The 12280-nt window shown below is 47.2% G+C and overlaps 1 protein-coding gene across 2 annotated transcripts in view; it reads left to right on the top strand.

The window, feature by feature from the left end:
- Positions 1–444: 444 nt before the first annotated feature.
- The window catches only part of SLC4A4 (solute carrier family 4 member 4), a 188823-nt gene continuing 176987 nt past the window's right edge, over positions 445–12280 (top strand). The window contains exon 1 of one of the 2 annotated variants that reach the window (XM_082236334.1): positions 445–720. In XM_082236334.1, the coding sequence (XP_082092460.1) occupies positions 689–720 (32 nt within the window). In that variant the 5' untranslated portion in view covers positions 445–688. The remainder of the gene's footprint in view (positions 721–12280) is intronic. The other variant, XM_082236336.1, reaches the window with a different exon arrangement.

Below are 12280 nucleotides of genomic sequence, written 5' to 3'. Positions count from 1 at the left end.
CTCCTCCTCCGGCTGGCCGGGGCCCCCGTGACGCTTCCCGGCGGCGAGAGCGCACCAGGGCTGGCAAGGGAATGGGATCCGGCTGGAGGAGGAGGAGGAGAGAGGAGGAGGTGGGGACGGGCGGGAGAGAGGGAGGGAGGCGGCGCCCAGGCGACCGAGTCACGGCTTTAAATCTTGGACGGGCGAAGCGAGGAAGCTCCCAGCGCTTGGAGGCTGCCGGGTCTCTCTCTCTCTCTCCCTCCCCGTCGTCTCCGCCTCTCTCCCGCGCGCTCGCTTCTTCCCGCCGCCTCGGAGGAGCGCTTCTTCGGAGGGGCTGCCTCCCTGGCTCGCCCCCAGACGGGAGGCGAGGCGAGCGGGCAGGGGGCGCGACGCGCTCGCCTTCCAGGGAGCCGCGGAGGGAGCGGAGACCCACGCGCTGCCTTTTCTCCTTCCTGGAGGGGACGGACAAGTTGAGGCGACTTTTTCCTTTCTTTCCCTTCCCTTCTCTCGCCCTCCGTCCGTCGCCGGGCTGCGCTGGGTGGCGCTGCCGGAGCTTCTGGGGCTGCGCCGAAGCCGCTCGCCGCTCTCCGGCGTGTGAGGAGGGAAGGACTCCGGAGGAGGAGGAGGACGCGGGGCGCGCGCAGCTCCCGGCTCGCCTCGAAGGCTTCTGCTGCTGCTGCTGCTCCGGCAGCCCCGACCGGCCTCCGCGATGGAGGAGAGACGCAAAGGAGACCCCCGGAGGTAAGGAAGGCGGGGGTGGGGGGTGGGCCGAGGAGGGGAGTTGCCGCCCTCTCGTTCCCGCTCGCTTTCCTTCCCGCAAACAGCTCACCTGCTCCCACCTGGCGCTTTTCTTCTCAAAACCGCCCCGCCAGGTAGGCGAAGGCTGGGAGCGAGATTCGGGGATGGAAGGGAGGGCAGTGGCGTAGCGTGGGTTGTCAGCACCCGGGGCAAGGCAAGTCATTTGTGCCCCCTAACCCGTGGATTTGCGCCCCCTAACCCTAACCCCCCAGATGTTGCCCGCCCCCCCTGCACCCACCACGCTACGCCACTGAGGGAGGGCGCGATTGGAAGCAGGCTTCCCCCAAATCCATTCTAAGGGCTACATGAAAATAGTTTGGGGTAGTGCTTTTTTCCTCTTAAGGTGCTGGTAGACACCATGAAGTTGTTGTAGCAAGTGCCACACTTTTAACATTTTTTTTTTTTGGAGAAGAAGGTGCTGGTACTGCATACTCTTGAGACCCCCCCACCCCCAGAAAAAAGTACTTTGTTCGGGACAGGACTTCTTCCCAGTTTGCTAGACTTGGAGAAGAAAAGTATTTTAAAAAAATATTTCCTTGTGCTTACTTATTTATAGCCTGGATTAAAATAAAGCAAAGCTTTTTGCTTGGGTCTGCTGACAAGGTTTAAATAATTGACAGGCACAAAGTGGGGATAAGATTGCAGATGAATTTTTGTTTTGTGTGAGGGTGGAATGATATTGGTGGTGGTGGAAATGGAAACATAGGAAGGACTGTACAAACGTATGCTGCAGAGCATGTGCAAAGTGCCCCCCCATGTCACATCTAACTTCCATATATTGGGAAGTGGCCACAATGGGGGGAGGTGATTAAAAGCGCAGGAGTTAGAGGTATGAGGGGTTCTTGTTTGGGCAGGAGGGGCGATAGCTTAAGTTCTGACATACGGTTCTGGAAGGGGTGTTGTGTGTTCAGACTTGCCCAAAAGTTGCGCATATTGACCCGCTCTTCTTGCTTACAATCAGGTGTGATCATGGTTACTTAGTTGAGAAAGGCAAGCACTTTGCACATGCTCCAACAAACACTCTTGTGAGGCTGAACCTGGGCATGGAAAGCCATGTATGCACATAGCTAAGGTTTGGTGAGTTCTGGCTAAAATGAAACTCTGCAGGGAGCCAAACCTGACCCAGGGAATTTTGGGGGTTGCAGGAAGAAGAGGAGAAAGGGCAATATTTGAGAGGTCTGGGAAAAGTAGTGGGAATGCAGAGAATCTCAGGAGTTGTTTAGGGACTGCATAAAGGTCTGATGGATGGACTGCAAGGTAATTTGGCAGAGAGGTGAAAAGGATCAGGGAGAATGTCAGTACTGGTTGTCCAAAGAGAGCAGCAGGGTTGGGGATATAAGATGTAGGGTTACCAAAGAGAGGCTAGGCGTTTGGGGTTGTGGGCTGGTGGGGAAAGATTGGCAAGGGAAGTAGTTTGGAAAGCAATACTGGAGTTTGGGTTTCAAGGGCTGCTTGCTTGGAGGCAAGAGAGAGTGAGTGAGTTGCTGGATATGCAAGGATAGTTTGCCCAGAGGGATATGTTTAGGGTGAGCTAGACAATCAGGATTGGCTGAGACAGGGAAAGGGAATTATTTCTCACTGTTGTGGGAAGGAAGCTGGGAGATATAATTTGCATAGTGGAAGAGAGTGATAGAGTAGCATTGAGGTTTATATCAAGACAACCAATGGGGATCTGTGGGAGGATTAGAGTTTTTTTCCTGCTTCAGGTGGCCAGCAGATGGAGTGTGTTTTTGATAGAGGTCTCTTGTGATACAGGAACACTAGATGTGGGAAATAGTAGGGGTCAGGTCAGAGGGACTGCAAAGGGAGTCAACTATCGGTGTTGGAATCTGAGCACAGCTGGGCTGGAGCAGAGGCCTTTGGGGCAGCAAAGGAATGGGGCATATTTATTTTACAGCCCCATCCCTTACTGTCTCAGAAGCAAAATGGAAGTCCTTTTCCGCCACAGAATTAAAAATCTAAACTAGCAAGTTGTGGGGGTCGGGGAGCACAGATATTATTAATAAGCCAAGGGAATATTTGGAGATGAGGTTTTGGGGTTGAAAGCATTCAGTTTATAAGCCCAGGTAGACCAGGTACTGAAAGTTGAGGACCAAGTTACATGTTTCAAAGAGTTGTGTGTCGCTTTGCCTGTGCAAATTTCTATTTAAAAAACAAACGAACATGAAAAGCAGCCTCTGGAAGCTACTGTCTTGAATGGGACAGTAGCAGGCAGGAGCAACCATTTAAATCTCTTCCCTCCTGTCATTTACCCCTTCAAAATCACCTCTCCCAGTTGCTTTTTTTCCATGGAGCGGGGAGGAAGTTGAGGACCTGGGTATTTTTCATTTGTAGGGGAAAATCCACTTACGGAGTGTGCACAGAAATGGCTTGGGGGGGGAAGGCTAAACAACCTTCCCACCAAGGTTGTAGCTGGGTCCGCATTGCATGATTCAGAACACACAACTGTGCGTAACCTATGGTTTTGACTTGACTATGGTTTGGGGAGATCAATGGCAAGTTGGATGGAGTTGTGTTACCTGCATGTGGAACAGCTGAGGAAGGAGGCAGTGGGAAGCGATGAGGGAGGAAAATTGGGCTTGGAGGTTTTTGCGTTGTGAGATGGGGATATATATTTGAGGCTTTTGGACGAGGCGCATTAAGAGCTGGTAGCGACTTAGCTATCGACCGGTGTACTTATTTGCCAGAACTACCACCATCTATTGCTGCTAGTAGAGCCTTGTAAATCAAGTCTGCAAGCATAACTAGCTTGTAATTCCACCCACCCCCTAGCCTGCTGGTGATAGGCATACAAAATGAAGAAAATAAAGCATTTTATGCTGCGTGCACAAGGACGGATTTCTCTATCCGTCCTCTGCCAGTCCGATCACTCGCCTGCACGCACAATTCATTCTCTCCCGTTTCAACCAGGCTAATGCTTATTTTAAAGGCTCCACTCAGCAAAAAGCATGGATAAAATGTATTTCTGGAACTCTGCCCTGCCTGTAGTAATTACCTTCTTACCTGCCCATTTCCTCCAGTTTTCACCACTGTGGCAAATAAGGGTTTCTCTTGGGAATTTGCAAGGTTTGGGCTTAAACAGAGGAAAGAGCAGAAGGGTTGGACACACGTTTGTGGTCTGTAAGTGCCAGGCACCAAGCTCAGTCCCTCCTGAAGGGACAGAAGTGTGCTGTGTTGACACTGGTATTGGCTGGGCAAAGAAATGGGGGGGGGGCACTAGGGCAGGCCATGGTGCTAGGCAAGAGAGTTGCCTTGGGAGGTACAGTAATTCCCCACACAATCTCCACATTTTATGCCAATTGTTTTGCATATTTTTGCAAAAATGCGGGGTGCGACCATTATGTGAAGCAAAAAATTATTACTAAACAGTCCTTGCATGTTAACGTATCACTGTACAGTTTGGCTGTCGTGGGAAGATGCAAGTCTTGCCATATCATGTGCCTCACCTATGGCAGCTTCGCCTGCCTGCCCGCTCCCTTTGTGCCTATGGAAATGCATTATACTGGCAATGCACAAGAGATAAATGCGTATCCATAGGCTACTGGTGAATACATTGCTGCTCCATTTAGGTAGTGAGACGAACAGAATTATACCAGTGTGATTATGCGATGAAAGGTAATTAACCCAATTTTGGGGCTGAAAAAACAGGGTGTGACGATTATGCGGTGGCAATGGTTATGTGGTGAAATACAATACTGTGTGAATCTTGCCCATGCATCTGGTGGAGAAGTGTGCAGGAGAAAAAAGACATCTTTCACTGTGTCATTTCTGCTGCTCTGAACCAGCCTTCTCCAACCTTCTTCAGATGTTTTGGACTTTCAGTTTCCATCACCCCCAGACAGCTAGAGGTGTAGGGAAAAGGCGACACTAAATGCTTTTTTGTACCAGTGTTTAATTGCAGCCTGATCTGTCAAGTAAGAAAGGTGATGATGATCTTGCCAAGGGCTGATCTCACTCTTAACGCAAAACAACTGTTTTCCAGTTCTGATTTTTAAAGTGCATCCTAGTAACCTTGGTGGGATGAGAAACAGTGAGGTTTTCATGGCTCACTTCTAGAAATAACTCATGCAAACCAGACACTCCCTCATGTAATACCTGTCTGCTAGAAAGCAATAGTTAGTATATATTTGTTTGTTCAGAGGCTTGATTGTGCAGAAATAGCACAATCCTTCACCGTGTGCTTCCTTGTGAGAGAGGTTTGGAAGGTAGCACGGAGACAGGGCCTTTTCGATTGTGGCTCCTCCTGGGCATGTGAAATGCTCCCTCAAGTGACGTCTGTCTGGTGCAGACACTAACATCTTATTGGTGCACGGTTAGGACATTCCTTTTCTCCTGGGCGTATGGTGATGTTTGATCCAACCGAGTCAAAGGTTCTACTCTGGATTGCTGATAAGTCATTCCCTGCTTGCTCCCCTTGGCAAGGCTTTATGTATTGATTCAGTTGTTTACATTTTTGATAGATGTTGCTTTTAAACTTGACTGTTAAGTGCCTAGAGGCCAACACAATAACAATAATAAATAATAAAACAGATATGCCTCTCAACTCGTTTTTCTTTCATATGGGTTTTGCTTCTCCCCTTTCACTCAGTTTCCACCAACCTAATGATCTGCAAAAGTTTTGGACTAATTCACATCATCAGCCGCAGCCTGAGTCTCAGGGCCTGTGCATCTATAGAAAGAGCTTTTTTTTTTTTTGCAGTGTGCATATTTTGCCAGTTTGGATGGCTGTAGAAACCATTGCATTCAATTTGTGTGTGTGTGTGTATCCTCCTGGATCTGAAATACAAAATTCGCATGTTTTCCCTGCACTCTTCAAAATGTTGAGCCTTCTTCAGTTCAGGTGGCTTAGTCTTGTTGAAAGGTGGTATGGAACCTACACCTGCTCCTCTCTTCACCTGCTTAATATTGCATTTCCAGTTCAGTCTAGCATTGCATTTTCATTTAGAAAAAGAACGACAGTGGATAAACACAAAAGCATTGTTTAAGGACTTGGTGTTGATTAAATCGGATGAAGTGGCATCGGCTCCCCATTTCTAGAAAGACGTGTTTCTATAAGGCATGTAATATCCAAACAATCTTACACTGTGCTAAGAGGAAATATTGCATGCCCACACTGTAGTAGAATTAACTTCTTGCACAACCTTCCCTTTGCTTTCTTGAAATAAACTTCCTGCTAATCCTGGTGTGCTCCGTTCCCTCTTTTTTGGCCTGCTAAACTTGGTGTCTTAGCATCCTTTTGTTCTCTGTACAACCCCCCCCTTTAGATCACTATAATGTCGTAATAAGCTTGCCTTTTGTTTGCAGTCTTCTCCCCCTCCTTTCCTTGCTTTGGTTTTCACTGGTTGTGTGTCCGCTAGGAGACAGGATATGTGAGTGGATCTCCATTGCACATAATGTTTCTTGGAAGTGGGGTGAAACTTCTCCTTTTCAAATTGTGTTAGGGATTAGGTAAGCCTTTAGCTTTGCATTTCTTGCTTTCATCACTGTACAGTTTGTGGCACAGCTTATTCAACCTGAGTAACCTGTGTTTGCTTATTAATACTTGCAACTGTTCTTGATCTAGAATCTTATCGGGCATCTTGCACTTTGCTCTTTCCTGTTCTTGTGTGGCGTGGTATAATTTGATTGAATATAGATTGCGTTCCTCTGCTATATGGGCTAATCTCCACAAAGCCCCCCCCCCCCGCCCAAAATCTGCCACACTATTAGTGTGACCAAGACACGGAACCTAAAATTTGGCTCCTATCCAAGTGCCCAGCTTTACTTTCTCCCATATAAGTCAACGTGGAAAAGCAAAGCCCTGCACAGGGGGGAGGATATTGGATGGGGTGGCAAGATCTGCTGCCTTCCTCATACTGTGTAACTCACATATTGGCAGAGCTCCTTCAGGGGTTCCACAGAGGCATTTGACTTTACTCTTCGGGTTCTTGCAATATACAAACTTCCCTCCATTCTTATCTGCATTTGATGGGCGTTTTGCTAGGCCGTTCAGAATTCCTGGGAACTGTGAACTGTGCGTTGGAATAGAAGGGTGGATGAGGGGACCTAATGAAACATTTTTAACAGGGGGCAGAGGAATGAATGCTGTACATGTGGCCCATTCTCTCTTCTTGCTGCTTTCTGGGTGCCCCCTGGGGGAGAAGCAGTCAAGTACCTTCCTCACTCAAACACACATTCCATATGAAGGCCTTTATGTGTGGAGGACATCCGATTCATTTCACTCTTCCCCATAAAGCAGCAGTTGCAGGATGTGGATGAGGCTTATGCATGTACAGAAGGCAGATGTTTCTGTTCCAACCTGTATTCATGACCACCAGCGCTGTTTCTCTTCTGCTGCTGTTCAGTTTCCACCAAATACTACATTACAGTGGTACCTCAGGTTAAGAACTTAATTCGTTCCGGAGGTCCGTTCTTAACCTGAAACTGTTCTTAACCTGAAGCACCACTTTAGCTAATGGGGCCTGCTACTGCTGCCGTGCCGCCGAAGCACAATTTCTGTTCTCATCCTGAAGCAAAGTTCTTAACCCGAGGTACTATTTCTGGGTTAGCGGAGTCTGTAACCTAAAGTGTCTGTAACCTGAAGTGTCTGTAACCCGAGGTACCGCTGTATTTATCTGCTGTTTAACTTAGGTTACATAACATATGTAATTATTTATGTACGTAAGTTGCATTCATTTCGACGTAAAGGAAACATTGAAACCATGTAAAGAAAGTAATCAATAACATACCATTTGCAGATTTTAAAACAGCAACAATGTTAATGGATACCAGTAGTCTGTGCTCGTCTGATTTGCGTTCCCGACGGTACACAAACTGCAACAATTTCTGCTCCCTTTTCCATTTTCGCCACAATTTTTTTGGGCTTCCCATTGCAAGTATGTTATTAGGGCCTGATGCCCAGGTTTGCTTTGCAAGCCAACCCCTCCACCTGCCGCCTCGGTCACTTGCCCTCCTCGTCCCCAGTGTTTCCCTCCCCCTGGAGCATACACAGTCTGTCACCAGCACGCCAGCGGACTAGAACAAATATAGCATAAAGAGACATGCACTGCGCATAATGGGGAGTGGAGAGGAAGAGGCAACATGCCTGAGGCCAGCTTCTGATTTGCAAACTATTTTATGTAAAAATTTCCAGAGGGGGTAGTAGCCATGTTAGTTAGTCTCTTGCAGCAAAACCAGCCAGAGTCCTGTTATACCTAAAAGACTAAGAAATTTATTATGTCATAGGCTCTTTCCTGGACGGAAGCCCAGCTTTTCAGATGCCTCTTTAAGGTGCCACAGGACTCTTCGATTATTTAATGCACGAAGCCTGCTGTATAGCCTGCAGTGAACCATGGGAAAGCAATATCACCTTTTGGGTGTTGGGTGTGTGTGTTCTGTTCTTTCAGTATTTAAGAAATCACAAGGATACATAGAGCTTATTACATGTCAAGCCACCATTTCTCATCGCTACTATTGGTATTGTAGTAGAACTTTGGCTGCAAAGCATCCACACAGTGCTGTAGAACAGCAGAAGAAGCTGCAAGCCAGTGTGGTGTAGTGGTTAAAGTGGTAGTCTCGTAATCTGGGGAACCGGGTTCGCTTCCCCGCTCCTCCACATGCAGCTGCTGGGTGACCTTGGGCCAGTCACACTTCTCTGAAGTCTCTCAGCCCCACTCACCTCACAGAGCGTTTGTTGTGGGGGAGGAAGGGAAAGGAGAATGTGAGCCGCTTTGAGACTCCTGAAGGGGAGTGAAAGGCGGGATATCAAATCCAAACTCTTCTTTCAGGTGAAGACAAACACACCTAGCCTATCATTGCCATTGTTGGCTGGCCCTGCAGAAAGGCTTAGGCTTACATGTGCTTTTGATAATGGGTGATGCAGTTTGGTTTCGCGTGTTCAGGACAGAGGCGTAGGAAGGTGGTACCCGGTGTGGAAAATTTCTAGTCACCCCCCCCCATTGATATTTTTTTTTGCCTGCAAAAAATGGTTTTACGTTATTTCATATTTTCTTACAAAGGAATAATAATAATAATAATCTTTTATTTATATCCCGCCCTCCCCGGCCGAAGTTGCACTCAGGGCGGCTAACATCAGATGCATAACACTGGTATAAAATCAAACAGTAATTAAATTACCTCCTAAAAACATGTCAAAATCAAATAAAAGTCTAATTAGATGGCTTTCTGCAGAGTTAGGGTTGGGAACAGTAAGTGCTCCACTGAATTGAAATTTTAGCCTTCATGACATAGGAAAACAGCCAAGTAAACAGCTATTTCGTGGAGGAGGGTCAAGATATTAACTGATATGCATGAAATTTCATATATAGCTATATAATCCCTAGAGTAGTAAGAGAAGACCTTTGGAGCAGGCATGTTTTTTAAAAAAAGTTTTTTATGAACCGCCCTAGTAGGGCAGCAAGTGTTCCTTGATAATTTGCCAACCCCCTCCATGATGGAACATGGAGGGACCCCCCCCGTCCCCCTTCCTAAGCCCCTGGTTCAGACCCCACCTAGGGAATGAATGTCCCTGCGAGTCGTGTCGCTGGCACATCCTGTCAGCATTCCATTCAACTGATAAGTCGGGACATTATATCCCATGTTATCAGTAGAATATCCCCACTTGCTGATGTTGCGTAATGTGAAAAGGGGCCTGTAGGATTTAACATGCTACTATAGAATATAAACCTGGTTATCCCCCCCCCCCCGCTCCCTAATTCCCCATTGTCCAGTCTCCTTTGGTGTCATGTTTTCATTGCTTACAGTGTAGGTGTTCACAACGGAATCATAAAGAACAGTGCAACTTCTGTGAGCGAAGCGAAAGGTCAGTTTGGATGGGAGAGAAATGAAATTCACATATGGTGTACTGAAGGTACTTCCGGGAGAAGCTATTAGGTAGTTGGGATGACTGGGATGTTAGAAGCAAAGAGGTCAGGAATTTTAAGGAACAGGGAGGGTGAAAAGCAGCACTGTAGTCTGAGAAGCAGGAATTTGAGAGAAAGGTAGAGGAAAAAAAGTAGTAACAGGAAAAGGCAGGATTTTGGGGTGGGGTGGGAGGAAACCTCACATAGGACCTGGGGCCAGGAAAATTTGTATTGTTTCAGCGGTGGAGCTGGCAAACAGAACTGAGATGGAAAAGAAGTGGTCTGGAAGTCAGGGGTGCTGTGAACGAAGCACACATCTAAGCAGGTAGCAGTGGGAAAACGGGTTGGTGGAGGTAGCAGATGCTTGAAAAAGCAAAGAGCTGAAGGCACACAGAGTGGAGAAAATTAGGAGCTGAGGAAGTGAAGAGCCTTCATTCTTGACGTGCATTTTGGTAAGCTAGTAGCTTTGCTGCGCAGGACAAACTTATAGGGAACATGGTGAGACAACTTACTTGAAGACCATTATTTGCTTGTAAAGTATGTTGTTCTTGGGCTTACCTGGCTGTTAGTGAGGGCGCTAGAACCTAATTGGAGAAAGTTTTGTTGCAACAGCTACAAGTCAGGCTGACTCCCCCAGGAACAGTTCTTGCTTTCACATTTGAATAGGTTCATCGATAACGGAAGTATGGCTAGTTGCTGCGAATCGACTGGTGCAAATTAATATCTGTTAACACCTCAGGGTTCTGGTAATACCTGATGCTAGGCAGCCTTGAAAAGCCAATTTAATAAGACAAAATTATTTCTTTCTTTTGAAGAGGGAGAAGAAGTCTGCCGAATACCAAACGTTCTGCTCAGTAGGGAATAAATATTCCTATCAAGTATCTGGTTCATTTAACGAGGAGTTAATGAGGATAAATGGATGCACCAGGCCTTGGTAATTGCTACCATCTCCATTTCTCTTTAAGTGCTTCCTAATGGTTGCATTGTTCGAAAGAATGTGTAAATATTGACAAGAAATTAACAGTTTGCTCGGTTAAAGCAACAGCTCCCTTGTCTGACCATCTGTTGCTATTAAGACAGCCAGATGTCAGCGTGTGCAGAAATAAAGAAATGGATTGGCTTATCCAGCATTTGGTCAGTCTTTGTTTATGGAAGTCCAGTATCCAGGAACACAGTTAGAACATAGCACCGTGGCCTGTAGACTCTGCACCTTCTCAGTTTTCAGCTTAATGAGATTATCGTGTTGCTGATAGCTCATACTGTACAATTGAGAGAGGAGAGGCGAAAGCTCCTTTTCAATATGCTCCTTCTGTTCTCTGACGTAAAATACGTCAAAACTGGCACGCGATTGGCGCAGGAACTTTCTCTTCACAACGCTTTAAGCCACTTCTAACTAGAAATACAGGAAATCTCTTTTTATGGTGGTGTTGGGGGAAGAAACTTTCCTCATTAGTTCCTGGAGGCTTCCTGTCCCAGCATAGCAAATTTGGTTATTCAAACTGCTAAACCAGTATTGATAAGGTCAGGTCATCCCCCCTCCTGTGTGGTGTAGTGTTCAGCCTGATGGATCGGTGAGCAGCGCAATATAGGAGATTTAGCGTGTGTGTACAGAGGGCTTTCAGAACCATTCGGCACATATTTGGCCCTTTCGTAAGCTTCTGTGCCTGAAGTTTCTTGGGGAGATTTCATTGGTAACCAGGTCCTACAGGAAAGGATTGCAGCTATTTTCGGAGTTATGAATATTCCTTTTAGTCTGGTTTCTTGGAAATTTATTTCCCCATAGCCCGGTTGTATGACAATTGTGTCTGAAGATCTGGCAATGTGCAACTTTGGTGCAGAAGAGGCAGTAGTATGGGGGGCGGGAAACCTCAGGGCCAGGGGCTGAATGTGGCCCTTGTGTCAGGAGCTAGCCAGCAATAAATCACACAGTGTAAGTTGGAGTTAACCCTTTATTAGCAAAGACACTATCAGCACAAGAATGTCAGGTCTAACGAGCATAGCAACTCGTCACTGGTAGGTCTTGTCCCCATGAAGCAGTTGTTGAGACGGAAGGTGTCTGCCTCCCCACAGATGCCTAACTCCCCTCCTCTACAGGTTCCCTCCCCCCCCAAGCAATTGGAGACTGTGCCTATGTGAAGCCAACCTCTCCTCCACCCTTTTCATGCCGCTCTTGGTTCTGGGAGACCAGGGGGGATAGGAGCTTGTCATAGCAGCTTGTCACATCTGTGACTCTTCACCAGCCAGACTCATCTCTGCCTCTTGGCTTCCCTCCTCTCAGAGCTTCTGCCTCTGATTCTGGACTTCTCTCTGCCACAGGCTCCCTCAGCTCACTAAGTCCTGTTACCTCTTCAGCTTCTGATACCTTCTCATCCTGGTCTTCTCCCTCTGACCACTCGTCATTGTCCCACCACCACTCCCAGGGTTCTGAACCTTCTTCCCTTGGTGGTTCCTCAGCTAGCTCCTCCCACCATTTCTTTGTGTCCAACCAGTCCATGACACCCCCAGGCCTCTCTGTCTGGCTTTTTGGGACTCTCACATGGCCACGCCAACCACACTTGATTTCCCCAAGTCACATCCCTTAGTGACCTTGATTTGCACCCTCCTTTTGTGTCTTTGCCAGACTGGAATGTGTGCTTGAACTTTATATTCCTCCTTGCTTGCCT

Source organism: Podarcis vaucheri (assembly GCF_965113315.1).
Source record: "Podarcis vaucheri genome assembly, chromosome: 9".
NCBI classification, from domain to species: Eukaryota; Metazoa; Chordata; class Lepidosauria; order Squamata; family Lacertidae; genus Podarcis; species Podarcis vaucheri.
The sequence above is the reverse complement of the archived record's forward strand: the minus strand, read 5'-3'. Positions and strand labels throughout refer to the sequence as shown.